The sequence below is a fragment of the Daphnia pulicaria genome, chromosome 6, assembly GCF_021234035.1.
Source record: "Daphnia pulicaria isolate SC F1-1A chromosome 6, SC_F0-13Bv2, whole genome shotgun sequence".
Classification (NCBI taxonomy): Eukaryota; Metazoa; Arthropoda; class Branchiopoda; order Diplostraca; family Daphniidae; genus Daphnia; species Daphnia pulicaria.
The window spans coordinates 1,055,271-1,081,109 of record NC_060918.1 but is presented as its reverse complement, the minus strand read 5'-3'; the positions used below and the strand labels follow the sequence as shown (position 1 = coordinate 1,081,109).

Sequence of the window (25,839 nt, the reverse complement as noted above, 5' to 3'; positions counted from 1 at the left end):
GAATTTGAGGCTCACCGTCCGCTGGACAAAGGCGAAGGGTCATGGCTTCTTTCCAGCACGTCCATCCTCGCCGTTTTTCCGGGTCATTTCCATCATCTTCTTGTGAAATCCATGGAACATTTTTTAAAAGGATAAAGCCGGCACCAATCAGCTCCAGTTGGTCGATTTTCTGCGGACGAGGGATTGAGCTCGACATAATTGAATCCAAACTGATTGCAGATGTGTACTTCATTTCTTGAGCAAAAAGGAATTTCATAATGGATAGCTGGTCGGAGATAATTGATGCAAATAATGGCAACACTTCTGAATAATCAACCGTTTTCCAGAAAAATCGACCAATTTGTCCGAAATTGACTTTCAAACTTTTGACCAAGAACTTGACCACTTTTAAGTGTTTGCATTTGATTGCCACCAGCAAGGGGGTTTCGCCCTCTTCGTTGTAGGACTGGGCAAGTTTAGATGTCGCATCTAGTCCGTTTGTGGCCAGTAATTTTTCTAAAACATCCACCGATCCTATCCTGACCGCTTCAAAAATCTCTTTGGAACCGTTCGTGTTGGGATCAGCGAATTTTTCATCGTTCCAACTCTCTGGTTTCGTTCGATTCAGTTTTCTTTTCTTGACAGGAGACTCCTCCATTGAGCTGTAAAATAGCTCCTCCATTGTTTAAGGGAAATAGTCGAGCAACTCGAATCCAAACCCTATAAAATATTGCAACACTTAATAAACTTATTCTGATAGCAATAGCATGAAAAACATATTAAAACTCACTTTTCGATATCAGTACGATAAAATCTGCGCCACCGATTTTCTAGTCAGCCAAGCAACTGAATTTCCAAAACCAAACTGAAAGAAATGCATTACGTAGAATATTAGGAATCATCGTTTGTCCAAGCGCGTCATATACCAAGAATTATGTTTGGTTTTACCCTACGTAAGTCGTTCGTCATGAAAACGAATTGCCATCCAGGCTAATGTTCCAAAATAATATTTTGTGCTAATTTTCCTTCTTTCTTTTTTACCCTTTTAAAATTGTATTGTAATATTCATTAAGAAAGCGCACAAATTGAATTAATTTTAAACAAATTTATTCACGCTTTGTTATTATTAGCTTTTTAAATTATTACACTGCAGAAGGGTAGAAGCGGTTAAAAAGAGAAGGTAATTTCAATTGGAACACCCACTAATTTCCTATAGCCTATAGAGAAGAGATTGAGAATGAAAGTTGAAAAATTTTCGAGATTTTATTTTTTTTTACGATTAAGAATTCCAAATAAAATTGTTCCACTAGGGAAATACACCAATTCTGAGTAACATAAAGAAAATTAAAAGGAGGAATACACTTTAATATCCACGGCGAAGAAACAATTTCAAAGATGACGGAAACTCCAAGTTCTCGAAAGGAATTCGCCGCTTCCGAATCAGCTGGGCACAGCAGGAGGTCAGAGGTAAAAGTGCGGGTCTGTTAATCACCGAGTCAATAACATCATGATGATTAGAATATCCTTGGCTATATAGTTCTGATTTCCAGTGTGCGAGAATACCACGAACTGTTTGGCCATCGTTGTTAACTTTGTCGATTTGGCCGCCATTATCCAACATCTGTACTAGAGCCGTAAAGCTGAATGCTTCAATGCCAGTGTAACAGTGAAATTGTAGACGAGAGATTAGATGGTGTAGTACGGTGTCTCCCTTGTCATCCACTGCGTTGGGATCCAGTAAACCAGAGTCTATAAAATACTGGATGATTATAACGCCAACATTTTCGAAATAGTCACCATTGGCCATCAAAACGCAGAAATAGTTAAAAAATTTAGAACGACAAGTTCCCGTCTGGTCGCACAGGTGAATAAATTCCGTGATGCTTTGCTGCAATTGTTGAATTTCTTCCGCAGTCAGATGGGACATCAAAATGAGAATACAGCCGGAAATTTCAGTCAGAAATATTGTGATTTCTTCCAATGTATCTGCGATAAAACGACGAGCTATAATGGTAAGCTGGTCATCGTGGCAAAACTGTGCGAACACTCTCCTAATGTGGTTGCAACAGAAGTGGAAGATAAACATGCAATCGTCGAAGTCCGTTGGCATCGGAATATTCTCCAGCATGCCACTCCAAAATTTTGAACCTAGACTCGATCCCATTTTCTTGATTACCGAGGTTATGGTATGCAATGCCGAGTTTAAATTATTGAAATCATTGTTGTAATGATGCAGTATCGAACTTGTTGACCCAAGAAAATCGTCCTCCCATTTGCAGGGCTCCAGCATTTCCAAAATATACGTTGCTTGTTTAAACACATAACCAACTTTAGAACACGTATAATACTCACTCAGAATTTGCGAATAGAAACGATCAGGAATGAAGAGATTGGGGAAAAGACCAGCTCGGCTAAGGAATCGCATACCGACCAAAATAGCCTCGCCGATTAGAGATGGACTATTCAGCGATTGCTCGACTTGTTCCACCGTCATCGGTTCGACAAGATCTCCAAAAGCTTTGCGACCACGATCGGATAATTGGAACGGAATCTTCGGAATTTGAGGCTCACCGTCCGCTGGACAAAAGCGAAGGGTCATGGCTTCTTTCCAGCACATCCTTCCTCGCTGTTCATCCGGGTTAATTCTATTATATCCTAGGAAAATCCATAGAATCTCTTTGAAAAGGATAAAAGTGGCACCAATCAGCTCCAGTTGGTCGATTTTCTGCGGACGAGGGATCGAGCTCGACATAATTGAATCCAAACTGATTGCAGATTCGTACTTCATTTCTTCAGCAAAAAGGTATTTTATTATGGATAGCTGGTCGGAGATAATTGATGCAAATAATGGCAGCACTTCCGAATAATCCACCGTTTTCCAGAAAAATCGACCAATCTGTCCGATATTGACTTTCAAATCTTCGACCAAGAACTTGACCACATTCAAGTCTTTGCATTTGATTGCCACCAGCAAAGTGGTTTCACCCTCTTCATTGTAGGACTGGGCAAGTTTAGATGTCATATCTAGTCCGTTTGTGGCAAGTAATTTTTCTAAAATATCCACCGATCCTATCCTGACCGCTTCAAAAATCTCTTTGGAACCATTCGTGTTGGAATCGGTGAATTTTTCATCGTTCCAACTCTCTGGTTTCGTTCTTCGTTTCGTCAGTTTTCTTTTCTTGGCAATAGACTCCTCCATTGAGCGTGTTTATGGGAAACAGTCGAGCAACTCGAATCGAATCTCTATAAAATATTGAAACAATTAATAAAGTTGTTCAACTCAACTGATTAGCATTAAAAACAGATTAAAACTCACCTTTCGATGTCAGTACGATAAAATCTGGGCCACCAATTTTCTAGACAGCCAAGCAACTGAATTTCCAATACCAACTGAAAGGAATGCATTACGTAGAATATTAGGAATCATCGTTTGCCCAAGTGGGTAATAATACCAAGAATTCTGTTCAACCTTGGTTTTACCCAACGTAAGTCGTTCGTCATGAAAACGAATATTTCCATCCAGCAGGCTAATAAGTGCGCGAATTTTCCTTCTTATTCTTTTTTACCCTTTTAAAATTTTATTGTAACATTCATTAAGAAAGCGCACAAATTGAATTAATTTGTAACAAATTTATTCACGCTTGTTATTATTAGTTATTAGCCATTTGAAATTATTTATTACACTGTAGAAGGGTAGAAGCGGTCAAAAAGAGAAGGTGGTTTCAATTTAAACTATGCAACAAGTTTTAATGTTTTGGCTGTAGCCTTTTCAACTCAAGCAGTAGGTGGCGTCGACGAACAAACGGTAGTTCCGGGACCGTTGACGAGTTCATATTCGCCCGACAATCTATCTTCAAATACGACGGCCAAGCAATAAGATGACGGTTCGGTGATTCCTTCGTTACTCAACGTCATGCGAAGTCTCCGCTGGATTCCGCGAACAGGTTTCTTCCAGGCTTTGGCAACCTTCACCAGGCTCAACAAATCATCCGCTCCTGCTGCTGCAGTACTCAATTTGTGAACCTGCCGCTCCGTTAGCGAGTTGGCCGCAAATTCGGCCGTCTCTTTAACATCGGCATCCTTGACGTCAGCCGCGTTATAAGATCCAACATCGTCCTTTTCCGTTCTTCCAGCGGAAGCGCTACATTCTACTCCGTGCAGTATCCTGGGAGTTCTCGGTAAGACGTTTGTATCGCACAAAAGAACCTGGTCCTTTTTGTCGCTCATTTGCATCTGGAGTTTATACTCCGTGCCGGATATCATCTCCAACGAGCCGGAAGCGGTATAATGCAATAGGGTTAGCGAAGATGAATTATTTTGGCGGTTAAATTCGGTTGCGGCGAAGATAGCCGCCGCCAGATCGGCGTCCTCTTGAAACGTTCCGTCTGAACTTATCGATTGAATGCCGCTGACAATGTTGGCTCTGATGCAATCCGCTTTCGACAGCCGCCGCTCGTTGTTGGTTCCATCCACCACAACGTCGACGTTGCAGAGCAAAGATTGCGAAGGTTTCTCGCCCGTTTTGGCCAGCACCAAAGTCACCTTGAAGTTGTTTGACGTGGAAATTTGTTTCAAAGCAAAGACAATACCCTTTAGCGAGAGGTCTGGCGATTGCTGACGTAATCGGATCTCCTCGGTAGCGTAGGCGGCCAATTCTTTTAATTGCGGGTCGTCGAGAACCATGCGGATGTAACCTTTATTATCAGCAGCCGGAGTAAATTCGGCTTTGCTCAAGGTGGTGGCTGTCGTTATTCCGTCACTCGTCACAGCCTTTTTGGTCGGAAGTGATGAGATTCCGCCAACCAGGAAAAGTGCCGTTACCATGGTGATCATGAGATCAGTTGAAGACTTCATCCTGTTGGCGGGAATATAAGAAAGAGATTTTTTTAAAAAAAGGTATGTGATGGATGAAAAATGGGTTTTAATATATACTTGCACGAGTCTGCCGAAACCGCTGAGAGAGGGGTCGTGATCTTCTGACGATACTGGCTAGATTAACTTAAGTGAAACATTTTCCAAGTCCTTTATATGGGCGCACTTGAGATTCTTTTCCAACAGTATAAAGAAACGCCCATATCAGCTTCTTTTCTTCCTATGGAGCAGTTTGAGTTTCATTTTTCTTGTAAAAAGGGTGTGGATGGCCGATAAAGATTTAAACAGGAACAACCTTGGGTTTGAAAAAAACTAGTTTCGTGCGAGTGAACGACGCGTGTTGAACAATAACAACATTTGGCATTGAAAACAACCTGCGAATTGTGTAAGTTTAGATTTCATTTCATCTAGTGAAAGGACATTTCAATATTTTTAGCGCATGCAAAAGGAGCGAGAAGCCCTGTCGTAACTAGATAGGAAACCATATTATTAATTTGTTTGATTATTCTGGACTTTGATTGAAACAAGAATAAACTGAATTCTTAGTGAATAACAATAAGTATGGGCTCACGATCGAATTAATTTTCCATTCGCCATTTTTGGCATTCATTTTTTTAAATCAGGAAATGTCGTCGGATCAATAAAGCTGAAGCGGAAATCACTTAGATCTTTTAAATACTTTCACTCGACCAGCAGGGTGGAGTCAATACTGAAAACAACAAAATTTGTCGCCAGCACGGATGGAAAAAGCCACTCACCTGGCCGTGATTTCTTTCACAGTTCTTGGCACAAGAAACCGGACGTGTCAAGTGAATACTTGAGATATACAGTATACACATAACGGTCGAGAGATGCAATCTATTAATTGTGGTCCACACAATGTTATAAAAAGTAATTCCATTAACCTTATTTTTAAATATTTCTCATTATGTTATTTCATTTAATCAAGTAGAAATGTTGTGGCTTAACTGTTATGCTGTCTTCGGTAAACCGTGAATTTTTCTGCTTAATGGGTTTGAATGTAGTACAAGAATAGAATTACATAGCACAGGACACGGATGGGTCGGCCGGACTGTCGTCTCTTGTATCCGGCGTGTATCAAGTTCGGGTGTCACGATCTAAAATGGCATCAGATTTAATTGCATTAAAATGTTAGTTAACCCAGTTTTGTGATACACAAATTTTCTTAGTTGTTTCATCACCTTACACAATTCAACGTTAAACTTTTGTTTCATTTTTGTAATTTGAGATTTTGAAAAATACGAAGCTTTCAAAAATGACTACTAGATGGCAGAGGGTAGCCATTTTTTCTTCGCTCGACCAATGCCTGCAGTTGAAGCAGTTGCACCCATACGCGGCGTCACTACTGGCGCCATGGCACTTATCCTCAGTCGTTCTTCGATTTTGTCCTCTCACTTGACTACTGCGCGTGTTACAGTCTTCTCCTCTCGATTGTTCGCCAAAAAACCCGAAAAAATCATGGCCAACCCAAAAGTTTTCTTCGATGTCGCCATCAACAACCAGAATATCGGCCGATTGGTCATGGAGGTAACTATTTCATCTTGTCTAATTCTTTGTTGGAACGTAGCCCATCTAGTTTATAAATAGTATGTGTATTTGTGCTTACCGGCGTTTTCGACTCCCTCGCATTTGGCGTGGTCCAATATGGCGGCATATGAGCCACGTGCAGGGCAGTCAGAATCTGTTGTTCAACGTTAGTAGAAACTTGTTACGTCTGTTGTCATGTGTTATAAATAATGCAGAGTCATTCCGTGCATTGAATTTTAATCTTTTATCGTTTGTTTTATCATTTTAGCTCCGTGCTGATGTGGTTCCCCGCACAGCCGAGAATTTCCGTGCTCTGTGCACCGGCGAAAAGAATGGAATGACCTACAAGGGATCCACTTTCCATCGTATCATCCCCCAATTCATGTGCCAAGGTGGAGATTTCACCAACCACAATGGCACTGGTGGCAAGTCCATCTACGGCAACAAGTTTGAGGATGAGAACTTCCAGCTGAAGCACACCGGACCTGGTAACATATTAATGCAGTTTATTACACTTTTGACCATGAGGCTAAACTGTTTCGTTTTCAGGTATCTTGTCCATGGCCAATGCTGGACCCAACACCAATGGCAGTCAGTTTTTCCTCTGCACTGCCAAGACCTCGTGGTTGGATGGCAAGCACGTCGTTTTCGGTCAAGTCGTTGAGGGCATGGACCTTCTTAGACAGGTAACATGAAAGATTGATTTGATAATATGCAATTGCATACTGAGTTGGGTCTTTTTTCTACATTAGATTGAAGCTTGCGGCGCGTCTAGCGGCAAACCAGTCAAGCCCGTCAAGATCCTCGATTGCGGTCAGCTGTAGATTGCAGACCTATCGAAAACGGCGCCGTGGCTTTCTTTTGCCCTCTTTAAGTTTCAGCATTATGTGTTAATTAAAATCTGGACCCTACCCCTTGCTAACCCTCAATTTTTACCTTAGTAATCCGCCTTTTTGCCGGTTCCCTTTACTTAGCTACAACACAAATCATTCCACATGAATGTCGTGAAACAAACTGTGGCATAATCGTTCCCTTTACGTGTCGTACTCTTTACAACATCTCCATGGAGGCGTCCGTTTAATCTGAACAATACATGGCGATAATACAATAATCAACCTTGCATACTATTTATTGGAAATTATTTATAACTAACTCGATAACGTTTGTCAAACGATCATGAAAGCTGTCAATCAAAACGTTAAATATCGTAGTCGTAGCCTGATGCGTCAAAGAAATTCGTCTGATCAACGTCTACACCTGTGCGATAGATGGCGTCTTTAGAAAGCTAGGTGACTGAAAGTTGCTATGGAAACCCCATCCCTTTTTTTATGCGTTGTGTGTACGAGAGACAGTTGGCAAAACGAGGAAAAAAGTTTGGGCTAGACAGCTTTGTGTCCATTGGAAATATGAATATTTGAGCATTTTTGTGAAACCTTGTCACTTCTTTTCTCACCAGCATCAGCACAGTTCAGTGTAAGTTTACTGGGAAAATAAGATAATGTTTCGATATATTCGTTGTGCATTGGGGCGTTGGCTAATGGTAAAAGTGGTTCACACTAGACTCAAGCCTATTTTTTTTCTTTTGAATGTAGGAACTGCTTACTTCTTCCACCGACGACAAAATATTTCCGACAAAAATGAAGTTAACTACCTCAACTGGTTACATATTTGCAATCATTCTACAACTGAGTCTCATTTCTCTAGGTAATGTAAATTTTCGTCATGACATATTTTTCGTTTCCTAGTCATATTAGACAAAATTAGAACACAGTCAAATTTTATTATGGTGAAATCTATCGTGGTTTATTGCACAACAATGAGGAAACAGCTTTCGAGGACAAACTTGTTGTTTCCTTGTTGTTTATTAAATTTCTTTTCCTGTATGGTAAACTAAGATTTTAAAATACCTTCTTTTACCTTCATTAAAGAACTTTTTCTCAGGAGACAATATGCATTTCCAGATACTGTTACTTGAAACTTTTTGCACCCCCTCATTAAAAGCTCTGGCAAAATTCCTTCTTTAATGTTTTTTCAGAGTTAGTTCTCTACATTTCCAGATACAAACATAAGATTACAAGAAAAATGAAAATGGAGGATTACCTCTCAATTAGATTTTTGTTCTTGTGGTTTTTAAAGCTTGCAAGTGTTGCGAATCTTATTGTTGGTTAAAACAATCGTTCATACAACAAGACCAATTGAAAAGAATCTATCTGATCTGTTCACATCTGTCACTGCACCTGGACTATACTATATGCTTTTCCTCAGAATAACTTAACAGTTTTGCGATGCATAACATTTATAGTTAGTAGCTTGTCGTGCTATCAGTGTGACTCTGCAGTAGACATCCGCTGCAGTGAAGACCTGACCAGTAGAGATCTCCTACGCTCTTTGCCATGTAACACATTATCAGAACCTAGATACTGTGTCAAGATGACAGGCATTTTTGGAGGTATTTGTAGTAAATCATTGAGGTAAGGGAACAACAAGATTCGCACCCAACCAATCGCCCTATAAAAAAGTGTGCAAGCCATTTTGTTCAGAACAGTAAAACTGATCCGTGCCATTAATGAAGATATTAACCATTGATCTTTCCATTATATTTAGCTGAATCTCTCAATTGCTACCAGTGTTCGTCAGAGGACGAGTACACTTGCGGAGAGTTTTTTTACCCCAAATTCACTGATGTCAGTGTGACGGAATGTCCACTCTCAGATGCTCAGTATTGCGTCAAAACGACTGGAATTTTTTCTGGTATTTTGTGTGTGTTAAAAAAGAACAAGCTTGCCATTATTAATGTCTGTGTGTGTGTGTGGTCGATGAGGTAGTGGTTGAGTGAGAATGGCATGGCTTGTTTTCAATCATCGATTTTTATTTAAAATTTAAAAGCTTTTTTATAATTTTGTGTGGAATGAGAACTGTTTTTGAATGTGGATTTGGGCTGCGTTGTGGTGTTAACACTTGCTTGTTCCCTTGCTTTTTACTCCTTTAAACAATCACGTTTGGAGTCTAATTCGTTTCTTTTTGTCGTCATCAAGGTAACCTGGGAGCTAAGCGCTTCTGTTCAGAACGTTTCCTGGACAACTATTGTACTTACGTCCGGAGACCGGGTGATCAACGTGAGTACCGCTCATGCGTGTACACCTGTACGGGTGACGGGTGCAACAGTTCCACCGGCTTGACCCCAACTAAGCTCATCCAGATGTCGGCGCTGTTATTACTGATTTCCAGTGCAATGACATTTCATCGGCTCTAAACAAAATTATGGTGCAACAATTTCAAGTTCTCAAGACCCTTTTTATGTTTTAAAATGTGTTGGTGAAGTGACCAACTATCGTGACTAGCATTGCCTTTATCATTCCACCTTTTGGAATCCCACACGTTTACAAGTTCTAATATTGCAACGAATTTCCGTCCACTGCACGTTGTACTATTTGTTTTTCTTAAAAACAATAACAATTTGTTCTTCCATTTATTGTAGAACGAACAAACGAGTATCTCGACTCTAACGTCGGGTATCTCGCGTTTATTTTGAAAGACAAGACATGATCAATGGGTTGAATAAACTTTTGTTCTTTTTGAAGGAGAGAATTCTAAAATAAAAAAAAAGTTGCGGATTCTAGAATAAGAAGAAAAAGTCAGTGTGTCATCCGGAGGTTTTTGCTACTGTGTTGACAGAAAATAGGGACGTGTTGACTCAAATACAAAGCAAAAACTTTAGGATTTCCTGAGAAGTAGAACAAAGTCCTAGACTTTGAAACAGTTGCTCTCAAAAGTCTTTCTTCTGTGGAAGAAAATAAAGAATTTATAAGCTTCCTCCTCCACACTACGTGACACAATACCAGAGCCTTTCTTCAAAGTTTACGCTTTTTTCTCTTCTCAAAAATAAAAGCAATTCGGATGTAGGAGAGGGAACCACACCACTAGTATAAAAGAGTAGAGCCTGCAAATCTAGCGATACCAGGCGTGCGAAGAGTTGGTGATGAAGGGGGAAACAAAATAAGCTTTTTAAAAGTAATTGATTGGAGAGTGTCTGCTGCTGGTCGTCAAAACAGCATGGCGTGATTCCAAAACAGTAACAACTCTTCATTAACAACTATGATAGAGATGCCGGTCAACTGCCGCTAAGCCACCGTATATGTGCACTTAGTTACCGTTTGAATTGGGAACATCAATCGGGCCCTAACAGGAAATGAATAGCTGCACTCAACGACAAAGTTAATAAGCTAATTTTTGCAATTGTCTATTTTTTTATGTATTTAACTTTCCTGTAGAATTGGCAGAGCAGAAGACAAAAAGAATGAAATGGTTTCACTTTTTTGCTGTTCGCTGTTCGGTCTCGCATGTTTGCGTTAGATTTACGAATTTAGTTTAACTCGTCTCGGACGTCCGAGTTCTGAATTTGCAAGTGAAATATTTAGTGGCAATGGACTGCCTTTTCAGTCTAAAGCAAACTCTGCTTCTGAAATCTGAAATCTGAAGGCTGACGCCGAATCAACTGCAAAGTTAAAACTACGATCGATAAAAGCTTAGATTATTTCGTTCAGAATTTGATCAATATTTTCTTTCTTGCGTCTAAGAATGGCAAATATTTCTTTTTATGTTGAAACAAGTCTTGTTTTTTTCTTCTTGGCTGTAATTTCTGTCTAATAAAACTAATTAATTCTGCGAGATTTCGTGCAAATTTTTTACTTTTATCTTGACTATGGCAGGGGGCTTAGTTTAATTTGTTGAGGCGAACTATCAGAATTCAGAGATGCTTAAATAATCTCGATCCCTTCAGCAGATGTCGAGCGCAGTTGAGTAAATCACTTTGATCTTTTTTGAGTGATTTGAATTTAGGGGGAGGGGGGTCTGTAAATTTTTCAATCGATATTTTAGACATAAAGATTAGTTCGTCTGCTTTCCTTTTGTTTAAAAGTTTTCAAAAAGAGAAAAGGTTTCAGATTACAAAGGAAAGTACACTTTTTTTTGGAAACGTACACGTGGCTAGCACGAAAAATAGGGACAACAAATGTAATTACAAAAATGTGATCGTCGTGTGATTCGTTGCTCTCCATGCTCTCCACTCCGTGCTGTTCGTCAGGTAAATAAAACTAAGAACACACATTTAATGATTATGGCAGCTTTTAAATAGAAGACTACCTGTTTCAAGTTTGTGAAATATTAATTCTAAGCTGACTAGCATGTATCATTTATAAAGCTTCCTGTTGCATGGCAGTTATTTGTTTCCTTCCACTGTGTAACCTTTTCCTTCGTGGAGATTTGAGACGTGATCCAGCCTTAATAACCACAGATATTCAAGTTTTCCTTGTGCTGGTACTGACCACCTGACCCTGTCATCACCAACAATCCCAGCATCATCACATGGGTCATGAATTTTGTTAATTTTATTCCTGTGATCTTCTATAGATATACATGATGCATGACTTGAATAGTACAGTGTAGCAACCTTAAACATGGACCCTTGAATTCTCCTGTTTATTAAAAATTTAAATGCTTCTCATTTTCTACTTTTACTTTACTTTTTGTTTCTGTAAATCTGATTTTTTGTAATCCATTTTAATTTTTTCATTTAGATAAACACCATCCGGTTTTATTGGAGAAACTACCGATGCCGGTCGAGTTACGGAACTCTTCTTCTTAAATCTCCTCTCTCCTCATGTATACACCCACGTGAGTGTGGGTGTATACGACGCCTTTTCCCGTCATTCAACTTTCCTGTGGATGGAACACTTGTGGATGCCCGTCCGTATTTCCCAGGCATTATGGTAGGAAAAATCTATCTCTATTTTCCCGTTTCATTATTCGGTGGCGTTGGTTATCAGTCGTTACATAATACGGAATACGATTATTCTTGAGCTGTGACTGGAATTTGGTTTTATCTTCGCTGTTTTGGTTTTTCTCAGTCAGGGTTTATTAACTAGAACGACTATAGATCAGGGCCGGGTACCTCACAACTTTGTATGTGGGTAAACAATCAAATTCGAAAAATATTTGAACTTTAAACACTTCAAGCAAAGTGCGGCTAGAAAATTTCGTGACTCAAGAGGGACCCCACCACTCTGGTACTTCGTTCGTTATCGTACAACATTGGGAAAATGGTAAAATAACAAGCTCTTGACCTTGGTATGGACTGGCTATTTTGGTTACCGCTCACGATAAACAGCTCTCCTCTTTCGATCGGATCAAATCGATCTTTCTGTTGGCCTTTGCGGATCATAAAAATTGCCGAATCCAAGAGCGAATAATACACACAGTATCATTCCCCCCCCCCCCCTTACAATACTTTCTTTATACCGTTCCCAGCAGTGTCCTATTCGTCAACATCGTGAAAATGCTGTGCGCAAGTCCCAGGGCTTCGACTTCTCCTGGGCGGTCGGAGTAAAATCATCAGTGTGCAGTTCCGCTTCTCCAGTAACACTTTACGCTACTTCATGCCAACATCTTTTTTTGGGAAAAGTTCCGCGCTCTAACAAATACTACTACTACTACTACTACTACATTAATCAATGAGAGCACGGATATGGGTCTTTGGCAATTCTTAATTGTAATCATGTTACTAATTATCGAAACGCTGCGTTCGTTACCAGTTCTAGTGACCACCGAGCCGCTTAATTCAACGGGATTTCACGTGAGTTTCTGGATTATCTGGAATTTTTTAAAAACATTTAATTTTTGAAGTTTATTGACTGATGGACTCCCATATTCGCTACTGCGCTTTACTTTCTAAAACCCATAAGGGCTTGCAGTGTTGATGTTACGGTATGTCCAATGTTGACGTATATCCAAGCTGCTGTCCGCTAAGGAGATCAAGGCTATAAAAGCGTCTTTTCACAAACTCTGTTGCTTTTCAATTTGGTCAAATTCGATTATTACTTTTGAGAAATTGCATTTTTGTTTGCCTTTAGGAAATGGGGGGACTCAAAGACTTGGACCAGCAATCTACAGTTCTAGGTATTTTGAATCAAAAAATGTTGTGAAATGTAGTCAATATGTCTTTCTCCCGAACTGTTTCTTTTCAACATTCTTTTGTTTGTTTTTGTGAAATACGAGGACCCGACGATTCCCCTCTCAACTTGACAGTCACCGTAGAGTTGTCCGTCAGGGAAACTTTGGAATATTTGTACCCATCGGATCCTGTAGTCAACAAACGTCTCAAATTAGTGATACGTTGGCTTCATCCGACCACTGGTGATAAAATCTTTTTTCAAATATCTACAGCTACTATCCTTCCTGGAAAATCCCGGTTGTTTTTAAGTATTTGTTTTACCCGTGTTTGCGCAGGAGAACCTCCCGAGGGGTACAACGTCGAAGTTAGACCGTCGATTCCACCTACTCATTCTTCAATCGAAGACACGTCACTGTGTACCGAGCACTTTACGGATTTCTTTCATCACGTAGAGTACAGCGTAAGCTCTTTTTATTACATTTTAAATTCCGGTGTTGTCCGCGTTGACCCCCTGGTTTTTACTATGTACGTATATACTCTTTTATTTCTTTTCTGTCGCCTGCTTGAAATAATAATAAAAAAAGGAACTTCCATTCATGGAAATCGGAAGCGGCACGAAAAAGGATGATCACCTCGTCCAGTTTGGGTGTTCCTATTCCGTCAGGGTTCAAGCGTCACCCATTATCCCTCCGGCTCGCCCACAAATTGTCAACATTACCGTTCCAGGTTATACCTTTTCATTCGTTTCTACAGTAGTAGATGTGTTGTATTTCGCTTATCCGCGCCCGTGTGGTGGCAGGAAATAACCGAAATAGATTCAATAAAGTATAGATTGCGTCGAGGGAGTTTGTCGCTGCAGCTCGCGGCCGCGGCTAGCCAAACCGGAAGAGTTGACGACGCACGAGATCACCACGTCTTCCGGGCTGGATGACGAGCGAAGCTATGTGGTCTCGTGGAAGTATTCGGCCGCCACAACGCAGCAGGAGGAGGAGAACGATATCACTTTGATGGCACGAGTGGAAAAGGCCGACAACGTCCTGGGGCTTGGGCCTGTCTATCGTAAGGTCAGAGAATACCGACACAACATCGAGCATCCTGGACGACCGAACCTTTTCCAGCAGACGATCCATCACTTGGAAATGCATTCCAATTACCGAGTGCGGGTCGTCGCTTACGATTCCCACCACTGCGAGGGTCTCGTTGCCGAAGTTTACTTGAATAGTAAATAATAATGAAGCTCATTATTTTTGACCGTGTCTATTTCTAAACTTTTAAATTTGAATCATTCAATTCGCAGGAGATTCCAAGTTGGATAAAAATCCAAACTTGCACAAGGTATATTTATTTTCTATGCATTTGGTTTGATTTGATGTTGATATGATTTTACTTGGTTTAACCAGTGACTCGACACATTTATGGAATTATTATTGAACTGTGATTGGGACGATTGTTGATGCTCAGTGAATTCCTTTGATGTGAAAGTTGTTGCGCAAATTGCGCCCAATTTTATTTTTTCCTGATGGAGTTCACTTTTTTTGTTGTGTTCTGACTCAAAGGAAACTATGGTGAGCGCTGTCGTCATCGGTGCCGTTTTCTTGGCCGTCACAGCGCTCGTTATTGCTCTCAGTTGGAAACGCTTTCTTCGACGGCTTCATCTGATGGCAGCCGCCGCTGCAACTGGCAGCCATACTCCCGCCCGTTATTCGCGATCCCCGCAAAATTTTCACAGGTTTATTTTCACATTTTTACATCTTCTTTGTTGAACGCATTATTGATCCGTGCACAACACACTGAATCCTCGACATTTAAATTTGCATTCGACCTAGCTGTCTATAGTACGACGCTAATAGAATAGTTTTGATTTGTTTAATGGTTAATGCATTTCTATTTGTGTCCGTCGGTTAGTGCTAATGAGTGGGGACATGCAGTTTACATTCTAAACTTGCTCATTAATCAATAGATTGCACAGGATCAATGGGCGTCTGTAGTTTCTCATTGCAATTAAAAAATATTAAGTTTTCTTTGAAAATGGCCGATCAACTTTCAATCGAATTTCTGCCAGAAGCAGGAAACTTTTTCAAGGCATATGTCGTAAGAGAGCTAACTTAATGACTGTCAATAACAGGCTCTGTTACATAATGTAACGAATGTGTAGGCAAATACCAGCGTTAACCAATAATCAACCTTCTTTTACCCGACATTTTCTATGATGAGTTCATTAGTGGAACAAAGGAAAAGCTTAACGATTTTTCTGTTATTATTAGCCAGTAGTACGAGAACAATACCGTTATTACTGCAATACAGATCTACCATAGCCCCATCGCGAAGCGTTCCCTCAAGGGGAGTAGTGTGGTAGATAGTCGGATTAATAGTTTTGGGGTAGATATTGTTGTTAACTAGTTGATGAATGGTTGGTTCAACTTCATACCTTTTTGTTATCATCATAAACTGGCGATTGATTGCACGTCCGTCTTTCAAACTTTTGATAGAGTTTTCGCTGGCAAATGTAGTTGAGCTATTATCTAACTTCGTGATGGGTGGTGGTGTAGGTTACGTTCTCTTATGTACACAGCGTGTGTGTTTGGCTGCTTTATAGCGTTAAAAGACTCGCTGCGTAATGTACTACAACCGAGTGTTAACAAAAGTTGGGCGAACTTTGTTTAATGATGAAACTGTCATTTTGATCGATTTGGTATAGGGATGGCAGACGCACGACTTTGATAACTAATGGCTCGAGCAGTACCTGCCAGCATTTGATGAACGTCCTGCACGCCGATAGAGAGTCGGAAGTAAGTCTGCAGCCTGTGTGAATTTCTCATTGTGTCCTCTGGAAAATGAGGAAAAAACATGAGCTGTCGAAACGTTGAGCCCGATATGATGGATTGTATTTAGCAGTAGTCTAATGGATATCATTTTTCCCCCAACATTCGGCAGGAACCCCGCCATCATTTACTCGGGACTAATAAAATCACGGACGACTATGAAATTGATCCTGGTCAAGTAAAATTAGGCGTGGAGATCGGCAAGGGAGCGTTCGGTCGGGTTCACTTAGCAACGGTGGAAAATCTATCCGGGCTACCGGGTCCCACTCTCGTGGCTGTCAAACAAATAAAAAGTACCGGCATAGCTACCATCGCTACACAATGTTATAAAAGCTTATGATATTTTTTCTCTGATAACAGAAAAAGTAGGCTTAGACGAACGGGATGATTTCCTAGCCGAAATTGCCATGATGAAGCGCGTTGGGAGGCATGATAACATTGTTGTGATGCTGGCTTGCGTCACGCTAACTCAACCGTATTCGATGATCCTTGAATACGTCCCCTACGGTGATTTGCTGCATTATTTAAGGACTTTGCGAACGGTTTATCATCAATCCAAAGGTTATCTTGCTTTATTACAATTCCGTGAATATGTATTAACTCTTGGATGCTCAATCTGTAGTGTGGTCAGTCGATAGTAAAGTCCAGCATCAGCAGGATACCGCCTCCGCAAGTCTAGCCGGATCTGGTTCATCTGTTGCTTTGCTACCGCCAAGAAAGTCTACGACACACAGCACTTCAGACAGTTCAAAGTCCTACCATTTGAACCACATTTTCTCTTCAATGAGTTCCCATTCAACCGGGTAGCTACACTCACAGAGTCATAATATATTTTATGTTGTGTAGGCCTACATCATCGTTGAAGTATAAACAAGCAATTTGGTTTTGTCACAGTTCGTCGCACTCGTCGTCCTCCTACGTCATACCCAACTACTACCGCGGTTTTTTGAAAGCCTTTCCGACGAGCAGAACTATAGACACGGAAGAGTTGCACGATTTCGCCCGGCAGATTGCACGGGGCATGGAACATTTGGAATTGAAGGGAATTACTCATCGGTATGTCATATTTGATATCAAATGGAAAATTGGAATTGAATTTTGTGTCAAATAATTTTATTTTAGAGATTTGGCGGCTCGTAATTTGTTGGTGAGCGAAGGTCGAGTGCTGAAAATATCCGATTTCGGATTATCGCGCCACGGCGTCTACGTCAACACGCGCAAGCGGATGCTTCCGCTTCGCTGGCTGGCGCTCGAATCCATGACGGATAATTTGTACTCGTCGCAGAGCGACGTCTGGGCGTTTGGCGTCGTCCTCTGGGAAATATGCACTTTAGGTACTTTACAATCTTTACAGAGAAAAAACGTCTGGCGGGAAACATTTATTTTTAAAAAATCTTTTCCTGCAGGCGGATTCCCTTATGCCAATGTGTCTGATGCTCAACTAATGACGTATTTGCTCTCTGGCAACCGACTAGTGAGGCCTGACAATGTTTCCGAGAAACTGTAATTATACTTTTCTAGCTAAATATTTTATTAAAGGATTTAAAAAACTGAGCTACTTCGATTTGACAGTTATCAAATAATGTTGAAATGTTGGAGCGCTAATCCTGATGACCGGTCGACGTTTCATCAACTTCGCTGCTCGCTGGAAGATTTCGAAGCTCACCATGAGAATTATGTTGATTTCAATTGCTCAACCAGTTCTCCAGCTCACACACTGCCACCCACGGAAGAGGAAATTGCCGTCGTTTAGAACAGGTTATTTATTTAAGGTAGCATAATTGATTTCGCTATTCGTATTTAAAGCGCTATTCCTTGTTCGGATGCGGGACGACATATAATCTTAAAATTATGTGAATGCGTAATCAGTAATAATTCTATGTAACTATCATTAGACTGGTGGAAATAGCCTGCACTTTTGTGATGCTTTTGAAAAGTTCATCGATCGCTAAAGTTCTTCTAAAAATATTTAAAAAACAAATGGGATTTCTTAATATGAAATGTCGTGTATACTTTGAGATTACGCACAACTGGATTGCTCCATTTTCTCGGATGGATTTGTGTATTCTACTATACCCTATTACCTAAATAACTAATACAATATCTTTAAAGCCGTTTACAGATCGATGAAATCTCAGTTTATCCTCAATAATTGAACGACGAGCATGGGATGCGAACCCGGTGTGCTTCGCATGTTGCTCATTTACTAGTCAGATCGCCACGTGAATAAACGATGTAATGATTTATTAAATGGGTTGAAGACTGGGATCTTGCATGGCTGATTTGGCGGAACGGGGGCCAGCAATATTATGGTGCGTATCCATTTCGTTGTCACGGCTACGCAATCTCGACTTAAATTCGTGATAGCAGCTATAACAAATTCTCCAATGTCGTACGTGTATTTCAATATTCAAACATCATCCAACTTCGATTTATAAGTTGTTACAGCTTTCTGATTTATGGGGATATCTTCCAAAAGTCTTTAAGTTTCGTTGGTTCCTTCATGAATCTCAGGAGATTTTCACTGTAGAATTCAACATCAAGAAAAATTAACTAAAGTTGAAAAGCGGATCGGGATTCCCTGCACGACGTGTTTTTTTTTTTTTGGGGGGGGGGGGGGGGTGAAGTTCGTGATCGTGGTGAATGTTGAATGGCTTCTCCGGTTGTACAACCCAATAATTAGTATTCTGCACAACTCACAAGCTTCCCCATCAACTTCACCCCGGAATGGAAAGTGGCAATTTCAATTTTAACCGCTCTTGACGTAACGACATTTGTGAGGAATTGGAATTTCTTGTGACAGGATTTTAGTATGTCAACTAGATCTTGCCCGATCAATATCCGCGAGCTTCAAGTGATGGATCCTGAGAAGGATGTCATCTCGACCGTGATGTACATTCAGGTTGAATGAAAAAGATAAATCTTCTTAACAACCGCTATACCATGGGAAACCGCCATTTATCCTTGGTAGTACATGACATTGTTATCATTTAAGAAAATCGATTTATTTTGACTTCAATTTTAAACAAGTCTTCCACAACATCGCATTGTCATAATCCATTGCCAACATAATTCTACCAAATTTAATGAATGAGACCTTGGAAATTATTAATTGTATATTCTCTGGGAATATTTATGTCTGTGGAATATATAGTCACGGGTTTATATAATTGTTTTCTGCTTAAAATAAGACGCGACGACTTCATTCATTTTGGTCGACCCTGGCTGTATTGTGTTTTAATTTATGTTTTTTAAATGCTGGTTCTTGTTGGCCACTTTTGTTTCATTTGGTTTGGCCATCCATCATCACGTGTAAGTCGAAAGTACACACAAGTATACTGGGCGGGCAGACACGCTTCATTGGAACATTCAATAATTTGTTTGAATGATTCACAGGAACGGAATCGCGTGGAATTCGTGAAGGGGGTAGCCTTCGTTGCCATGGATCCTTCTTCGGGAATCAACGCGTCTGCTGTCGCCGCCGTTACAACGACAGGGAAGCAATCGATTGAAATGCTTGCGGAATTTGGTGCTGACGCAGTAGAGAGCGATGGGATTGATGCACGAATTGATGTAAGCCAAAACGAAGCCGAAAATCCTGAAACCGTTCCAGAAATCGTTGTAGTTTTCATGCGAGTTGGAGTCGAAGTGGAACCACAGGAAGAAGATGTGCATCGGCAGAAAACAGACGGCAAACAGAACCACCAAACACTGAGATAAACATTGAATCCTGTGTTAAATCATTCCAATGAAAAGTAGAAAAATGGAAATGTGAATACCTGCACCATTTTGGCCACTTTTCGGCGGGATTGATTTTGATTCTGTCGGATAAATAAGCCAATTATTTTCATCAATGGAAACACAACCGATAGGAAACGCTCGAAAAAAAAACACAGACTATCCAGTAACGTCACACCATCAGCGATTCCTCGAAGTATCAGCATTGACGTCAAACCAACACGTTAGATTCGTAGGCTACTGTGTGTATCGATTTTCAATCATTATAGACTTTTTTTTTTAAAGTTATGGCGCATCTTTTTTTTTATTTTTGACATCCCAGGCACTTGAATATTCTACCCATATCCAAGTTCTTTCTTCATTTAAAAGTATGACATGGTTCACTGTTATAGAGCTGTCATATAATTTAGCAGTCCAAGTTAATGATCACTTTCTATAGACTTTCCTCATGTACATTTTGGAAGAGCTTGAACAATACTACACCTGGGAAAAGAATGTATTAAAATAATTAACGCTCGGCGTTGACTTCAGCCGATTAATTATGTTGGCCTTTTTGTTAAACATAATAAAACTATAGCGATCCCACGCGCGACAAAATTAGAAACAAAATAAACAAACTACACGCGTCGACGTCCTAATTTGTTTTCAGTTATTCGCTATAGCGAAGTCTATTGTGATTGCCAAGTTTACTTGTAAATAGTGAATATAAGCTTGAATCTCTAAAGTATCTAAAAAGGAACATTCACGCTCAAAGGCGTTCGTGAATAAACGAAAACGAGCGACGCCATCTGCTGCCACCTACGTGCATGAAATGAATGAATATTATACGCACGTTGTTGGATAAAGAATTGGAAGGAGGGTGCCGGTGATGGTTAACAGTCGACAAAACTGCCTGGCCCGGAATGGTGCGGACGCTGGATGCAAAATTTAGATTTTTGAATAATCTGAGATATACTGTGAATATTTAATTTTAAGCAAATCAACCTGCGGAGTAAATTATGCGTCATAATGGCATAAAAGGTGCTAATGATGAGAAGTGGTTGGAAGTAGTGAACGATAAAACGAACGAGGACCACCGTCTTGGCATAAACGGGTCCGAATTCTTGTGGAAACGGATAACAAACAACAATTTCTCCTCCGTGATCGACGATGGCCGTCCCGTTGGTTTGTTCGACGGACTCTTCCGTCACATTTCCGAGCGGAATCTTCAGCAAGTGTGAAAATAGGGCGGCCGGCAAGGCCAGTCCTATTGAGGTCACCCAGATGACAGAAACGCAAACGGCGATGACCAATTTCGGTTTAGGACCTCGAAGAAATGGGACCCGTCGCTCGATGGCCGTGTATCTATCAAAGCTGAGGACCGTGAGCGTGAAAACGGATACTCCCACCGATGTATCCTGTTGTTCGGTTGTGAATAAATAACACATATTTTTAATACCATAAAGTGTCGGCCATTGAATGATGTACTACTTGCCTTGGCAAATTCAGAGGCCTTACAAACGAATTCGCCATAAGGCCACGATTCGAACGTGTAAATCGTGGAGGTGAACGGGACGGAGCAGACAAGGACGAGGATGTCACCCAGTGCCAGATTGAAAATCAGCGTGTTGGGAGCGCTGCGCATGGATTTGTGACGGCACAAGATGAACATGAGGGAACCGTTGCCAACGACGCCCACCAAGAAGATGATGCCAAACACAACCGGTACAATATATGTCTCCAATCGTTCATTGTAAGCGATGTAGCCGCTCCTCTCTTGAACGGTCGCTCCTTCGATTGGATCGATTTCTATGGTGACGTCATCCGGTAACATCGTGAGAGTTAATTCAACTACCACTTTTGCATCAAGTCTGTTAATTTCTGGAAATGTTCCAAAGAAAGAGATCATTAACAGTCGAGGCTATTGTTTTATTCTTATCGAATCAAATAACTACATTTTCCCCACGATTAACTATAATAATTCCAATCCGTCCAGCGGATGTCGAGCGCGGGTGAGAAAACCGATTTGATCGTTTAGCGGATTGGATTTAAGGGGGAGGAGGGGGTTGATTTTTAATCAATGTTTCAATCGATTACTTAAAGATGGCAGTACTGTCGTCTGCTTTCGATTTGTTTACAAGTTTTGAAGTAGAGAGGAAGTTTTTAAAGATTATAAAGAAAACGAAGCAATCACATATTTGGAAAGCCGGAAAGGTACACGTGACTGCACGAAAAAGTAGAACAAGAAAATTACAAGAATGTGGTCGTCGTTTGAGCCCTGATCGTCTACACATCCATGTATCCACCTGTTTAGCAGGTAATTAAAACTAACAATTTACAAATGGAATGATTATGGGAGCTTGAATTTGTTCCATAGTTGTGAAATGTAATCTCCTGACTTTGGCATTGGTCATGTAAGCCCCCTGTCGATGCATGGCAGTTTCTTTGCACTATATGTAATCTTTTCCTTTATGTGCAGATTTGAGACCTGAGCCTGCCATAATAACCACAAGATATGCAAGTTTTGCTTGTGTTGGACCTGTCATCAGCATCATTGCTAAGGTAATGGTTTTCATTACTTTTATTCCTGCGACCTGCAAGATATTTGCATTGATGCATGACTTGCATCAATGCAGTGTATTACATGGAGGCCCAAAATTCTCTGGTTTATTTACAATTATAGGCTTTACCCACTGTCTCATTTTCAAATTTTCCTGACTTGTTGTTTCTGTAAATATTTTTCGTAATCCAATTTTTATTTTTTCATTTAGATACACTAACATTCCACTTGATTGGCTTTCTTCTTCTTATTACCGATGTCGGTCAAGTTACGGATCTCTTCTTCCGAGAACGCCTTTCATTCCTATCCCGCTTGGTGGATTATTCCATTTTTCTGCGAATGGAGCACTTGATGATGCCTGGCCGTATTTCCCGGGCGTAAAGGTAGGAACAATCTATCTTTATTACTTACTTCTTCCTTTTGGACTATTTCTTGGCGTTGGTACGGATTAGGATTATTCCTGACCTAGGCGATTGACTAGATAACTGTTTTCTCTTGTCTTTTTGTTGACTCAGTTATAGGGTTCATTAAATAGAACGACTATAGGTCAGGATCAGGCCCAGTTTGTACCTCACCACTTTTATTGTTTGTAGGTAAAAAATCAAATTCGAAAAATATTTGAACTTTAAACACTTGAAGCACAGTGCGGCTAGTAAATTTGGTGACTCAAGAAGGACCGCTACCGCCACATCGAAACTTACTCGTATTAGAAAAAATTTTTAATTAAATGGTGATCCCCGGGATATAATTAATTTTCTTATAGGCTTGGACACACAACATGATATCATATCAGCTTTATTCGTTAGTTTGAAAATAATAAAAGCCGTATACTATAGGCCTACTATATTAGATTATATAAATTGGAAAAAAATTTAGTTGCTGCATACCAAATCTTGTTTTAATTAGAATTCGAAGGAATCGCCTTTGGGCCGACGACTAATTAAATTGCTGCGTCGTCGATTCAACTGATAGTCAAGCGGCGACAGCTGGGCGTATGCTGGATTAATTCCATCACGAAAGATGCACAATCACTTGAATTCTACTGCAATAAATCGTGAGTCACATATCAAGAAAAATTATCAGAGAATCAAACTTACGACTAAAAAGAAATCGTTTCGTACGGACAAGGATCTTTATCCGTAATGTACGTCCGTTGGTTGCGAGCAGTGGCGAAATACTGCTCTTCGGAAGTGAAGTACGTCCCTCGCTTATATGCGTATTGCGCTCACGGTCCCGATTCCACTTCAAGATTCTATTTCATCTTTCTCTCATTCGATACATATTGTTCTTCACTGGAATTCAACTGTCACTCCACTGCATCCTACGTAATTGGCAAGTTTATTCTATTTGTTTGTAAATTATTACAAATTGTATAGTTTCATTAGGCATTTTTGCTGGCTCCGACGTTATTGCTAAGCAACTAGTTTGTTGCGTCGTAGCATTCTTTTGTTAGTTGATAACGAATTACTTTATTAATTTCCACGAATCCACAGATTGCTCTCAATTGTTATTCCAGCGGAGAAATCTTGACAAGAAGATGCCCGGCGGGGGGGGGGGGGGGACGGATCTGGGAAAGATTAAATCGTTGCTCTTATCGAAAATTGGTTTCGCTTTCTGGCCGAATCATAAAAGAAGAATATAAATTCACTTTGCAGATTTGACGGGTTATTATATGGGACCGTACAAGTCAATAAACAACGGACGTCGTCAAATGTCAATGACGCAGTTTATTGACATTGAACCAGATATTGGTTTTGTTTAGTTTTGGGATCGCCATACGCAGCCGCTGAGCTCAGTGACAATAAAGTCCTGTCGTCCTTTCGACTGGAAAATTTATCAAATTAAATTATTTCGTGTATAAAATCGGTCGTCAGTTCCCCTTGAACCTTATTGATTCTCACTCGTGCGCGCTTCTGATACGTAAATATTTATTTTTGTTTTTTCCTCTTGTCGATTCTAAAAAAATCTACTGCAGACATTGACTCGCGAGAAGAGCGTTGGCGTTCTTCCTTGGGTATCATAGGGTATCTATCCGCAGGATCAAGTCGGCAGTGAGTGTTTTCTTCTTTGTCTGCGATTGTAAAAAAAATATTTTTCACTTTTTATTCACCTGCGTCATTGTGCATAGGGAAATATTTGTCCCATGACGACTGCCGAGTGCGCCAGAGTCAAGATACAAAAATAGGACTGACAATTGCATATCCAATATCCAAAATATTTGAGGCTGCCATTTGGCTTAGGTCTACGAATGTTTCCTCGGATATTGTTTTGGTTCGTCCTCCAAGTGGTCGCCGACGACCGTACGATATCTAATTTTTGTTATTTTTTTCTCGCTCTCAACAGTTGCTAGGCGATGCTCAACTATCGCGGATTAAACAGAGCGTGTAAATGTGATACACGCGAGACAAGGTTGGTTCCATAGTCCATTGTATTGAATGATATTTTGGGACGTATACTAGCAGGTGCGACACACAGGTGAAAACGATTAATTGGTTCACATTTGGAGGGCTATATTTACCTCGACGTGGAGTAATTCCCATCATTATAGTTCCACCTTTCATCCAACAGCTACAAAAAAACTTCTTTATATTTAAGTTGAAAATTTCACAGACGAAAACCTGGGGAATATTTTTCAACTGAAATTTACCCCAAGTGGATTATCCACTTTATTTCCAATTTTGGTGGTTTCATCAATACTCCCTTCCGGATTCAATACTACTCTGATGAACCTTGATTAGATCATCCGCACCGTAACAACAAAGTAGCAATTGGGTAGGCTCTGTCTGGAACTCGGCAGCCTAGAGCACTCTAGAGGGGAGGTCGATAGTCGAAATTGAAAGTGCATCGACCTGTAACCAGCACAACTAAAAACTTTTCCATAAATGGAGAAGATTTTAATTTCGTTACCTGCACAATCTTAGCCAAATTGCGACTCGCTTGATTCCCAATTTGATGGAGGGCTGTCGGTACTGACTGACTTGATCGTAAGGTGAGAAAAGCCAATTAGAATCAATGCAAAGACAGTAATTATAACTTAAAACAGAAATCTTAGTTTAACATCGTAGGAGAGACGGAATATTACAGATATTCTCTGAGACTGGGCTGTAAGATAATAGCTTTCACCTTTCTGAATAATTACGATACTTCATTGAATTACACGTAATTATTCATGATGTCTGCGTATGTGCACGAACACGGGCCAATTAAGCCAATCAGAAATTGTTAACTTTCATGGACATGGAATCGATCGATAAATATCATTAAACACCTCTCCGTGGGCGTTACGACTTTTATAAGAAAACTATAGGTACTCATCGAATGCAACGATGACGTAATAAAAGGACGAATTGCATCAGCCACGATCCTAGTCCAATCTTCTCCAGTCAAATTGC

General features: G+C 40.3%; 6 protein-coding genes and 1 long non-coding RNA gene across 14 annotated transcripts in view; 5 read left to right on the top strand and 2 right to left on the bottom strand.

Moving 5' to 3' along the window:
• LOC124343657 (F-box-like/WD repeat-containing protein TBL1XR1) overlaps nt 1–25,839 on the top strand; it is a 393,640-nt gene that overhangs the window by 167,380 nt on the left and 200,421 nt on the right. The window lies entirely within an intron of this gene.
• LOC124343702 lies at nt 3,608–5,056 on the bottom strand. The gene is made up of 2 exons (XM_046797145.1): nt 4,912–5,056; nt 3,608–4,834 (listed from the first exon to the last, which is right to left on the bottom strand). The coding sequence occupies exon 2, from the start codon at nt 4,831–4,833 to the stop codon at nt 3,754–3,756; it is 1,080 nt and encodes a 359-aa protein (XP_046653101.1). The 5' UTR covers nt 4,834; nt 4,912–5,056; the 3' UTR covers nt 3,608–3,753.
• Nucleotides 6,160–7,519, top strand: LOC124343771 (peptidyl-prolyl cis-trans isomerase-like). The gene is made up of 4 exons (XM_046797248.1): nt 6,160–6,399; nt 6,668–6,887; nt 6,949–7,085; nt 7,152–7,519. Exons 1-4 carry the CDS (start codon nt 6,175–6,177, stop codon nt 7,221–7,223), a joined length of 654 nt encoding a protein of 217 aa, XP_046653204.1. The 5' UTR covers nt 6,160–6,174; the 3' UTR covers nt 7,224–7,519.
• On the top strand, nt 7,710–9,979 carry LOC124343810 (U-scoloptoxin(05)-Er1a-like). 2 transcript variants are annotated; one of them, XM_046797301.1, is made up of 4 exons: nt 7,710–7,872; nt 7,992–8,103; nt 9,004–9,150; nt 9,435–9,979. In XM_046797301.1, exons 2-4 carry the CDS (start codon nt 8,037–8,039, stop codon nt 9,650–9,652), a joined length of 432 nt encoding a protein of 143 aa, XP_046653257.1. In that variant the 5' UTR covers nt 7,710–7,872; nt 7,992–8,036; the 3' UTR covers nt 9,653–9,979. The 2 variants fall into 2 exon arrangements, with proteins under 2 accessions (XP_046653257.1, XP_046653256.1); XM_046797300.1 differs by lacking the exon at nt 9,004–9,150 and adding an exon at nt 8,702–8,848.
• LOC124343598 (platelet-derived growth factor receptor alpha-like) lies at nt 11,292–18,501 on the top strand. Of its 6 annotated transcripts, XM_046796983.1 has the most exons (19): nt 11,292–11,482; nt 11,976–12,167; nt 12,706–13,030; nt 13,308–13,353; nt 13,453–13,590; nt 13,684–13,808; nt 13,933–14,074; nt 14,180–14,569; nt 14,646–14,683; nt 14,905–15,077; nt 16,047–16,137; nt 16,283–16,463; nt 16,531–16,731; nt 16,793–16,973; nt 17,065–17,226; nt 17,293–17,504; nt 17,577–17,673; nt 17,743–17,928; nt 18,283–18,501. In XM_046796983.1, exons 3-18 carry the CDS (start codon nt 12,923–12,925, stop codon nt 17,921–17,923), a joined length of 2,466 nt encoding a protein of 821 aa, XP_046652939.1. In that variant the 5' UTR covers nt 11,292–11,482; nt 11,976–12,167; nt 12,706–12,922; the 3' UTR covers nt 17,924–17,928; nt 18,283–18,501. The 6 variants fall into 6 exon arrangements, with proteins under 6 accessions (XP_046652939.1, XP_046652937.1, XP_046652940.1 ...); XM_046796981.1 differs by lacking the exon at nt 18,283–18,501 and having other exon boundaries at nt 12,709–13,030; nt 17,743–18,276; XM_046796984.1 differs by lacking the exon at nt 18,283–18,501 and having other exon boundaries at nt 13,687–13,808; nt 17,743–18,276.
• Nucleotides 19,511–23,424, bottom strand: LOC124343687 (neuropeptide CCHamide-1 receptor-like). Its single transcript, XM_046797117.1, has 6 exons — nt 23,335–23,424; nt 21,383–21,768; nt 20,893–21,305; nt 20,741–20,822; nt 19,950–19,991; nt 19,511–19,881 (listed from the first exon to the last, which is right to left on the bottom strand). The coding sequence occupies exons 2-6, from the start codon at nt 21,719–21,721 to the stop codon at nt 19,561–19,563; spliced, it is 1,197 nt and encodes a 398-aa protein (XP_046653073.1). The 5' UTR covers nt 21,722–21,768; nt 23,335–23,424; the 3' UTR covers nt 19,511–19,560.
• Nucleotides 21,816–23,828, top strand: LOC124343899. The gene is made up of 5 exons (XR_006919423.1): nt 21,816–22,204; nt 22,367–22,449; nt 22,659–22,830; nt 23,354–23,501; nt 23,576–23,828. It is a non-coding gene; the product is annotated as an uncharacterized LOC124343899 (long non-coding RNA).

What these genes read in the sequence shown, in the direction of transcription:
- LOC124343702 (XM_046797145.1), bottom strand. Translation starts at nt 4,833, where the DNA reads ATGAAGTCTTCAACTGATCTCATGATCACCATGGTAACGGCACTTTTC.
- LOC124343771 (XM_046797248.1), top strand. Translation starts at nt 6,175, where the DNA reads ATGCCTGCAGTTGAAGCAGTTGCACCCATACGCGGCGTCACTACTGGC. An exon ending in TCGGCCGATTGGTCATGGAG is followed by an intron (nt 6,400 to 6,667) that starts GTAACTATTTCA and finishes TTATCATTTTAG; the next exon opens with CTCCGTGCTGATGTGGTTCC. An exon ending in GCATGGACCTTCTTAGACAG is followed by an intron (nt 7,086 to 7,151) that starts GTAACATGAAAG and finishes TTTCTACATTAG; the next exon opens with ATTGAAGCTTGCGGCGCGTC.
- LOC124343598 (XM_046796983.1), top strand. Translation starts at nt 12,923, where the DNA reads ATGGGTCTTTGGCAATTCTTAATTGTAATCATGTTACTAATTATCGAA. An exon ending in ACGCCGATAGAGAGTCGGAA is followed by an intron (nt 16,138 to 16,282) that starts GTAAGTCTGCAG and finishes AACATTCGGCAG; the next exon opens with GAACCCCGCCATCATTTACT. An exon ending in TTGAAGGGAATTACTCATCG is followed by an intron (nt 17,227 to 17,292) that starts GTATGTCATATT and finishes ATTTTATTTTAG; the next exon opens with AGATTTGGCGGCTCGTAATT.
- LOC124343687 (XM_046797117.1), bottom strand. Translation starts at nt 21,721, where the DNA reads ATGTTACCGGATGACGTCACCATAGAAATCGATCCAATCGAAGGAGCG. An exon ending in ACGCATAATTTACTCCGCAG is followed by an intron (nt 20,823 to 20,892) that starts GTTGATTTGCTT and finishes TTTTGCATCCAG; the next exon opens with CGTCCGCACCATTCCGGGCC. An exon ending in AAGTGGCCAAAATGGTGCAG is followed by an intron (nt 19,882 to 19,949) that starts GTATTCACATTT and finishes TGTTTATCTCAG; the next exon opens with TGTTTGGTGGTTCTGTTTGC.
- LOC124343810 (XM_046797301.1), top strand. Translation starts at nt 8,037, where the DNA reads ATGAAGTTAACTACCTCAACTGGTTACATATTTGCAATCATTCTACAA. An exon ending in ACTGAGTCTCATTTCTCTAG is followed by an intron (nt 8,104 to 9,003) that starts GTAATGTAAATT and finishes CATTATATTTAG; the next exon opens with CTGAATCTCTCAATTGCTAC. An exon ending in AACGACTGGAATTTTTTCTG is followed by an intron (nt 9,151 to 9,434) that starts GTATTTTGTGTG and finishes GTCGTCATCAAG; the next exon opens with GTAACCTGGGAGCTAAGCGC.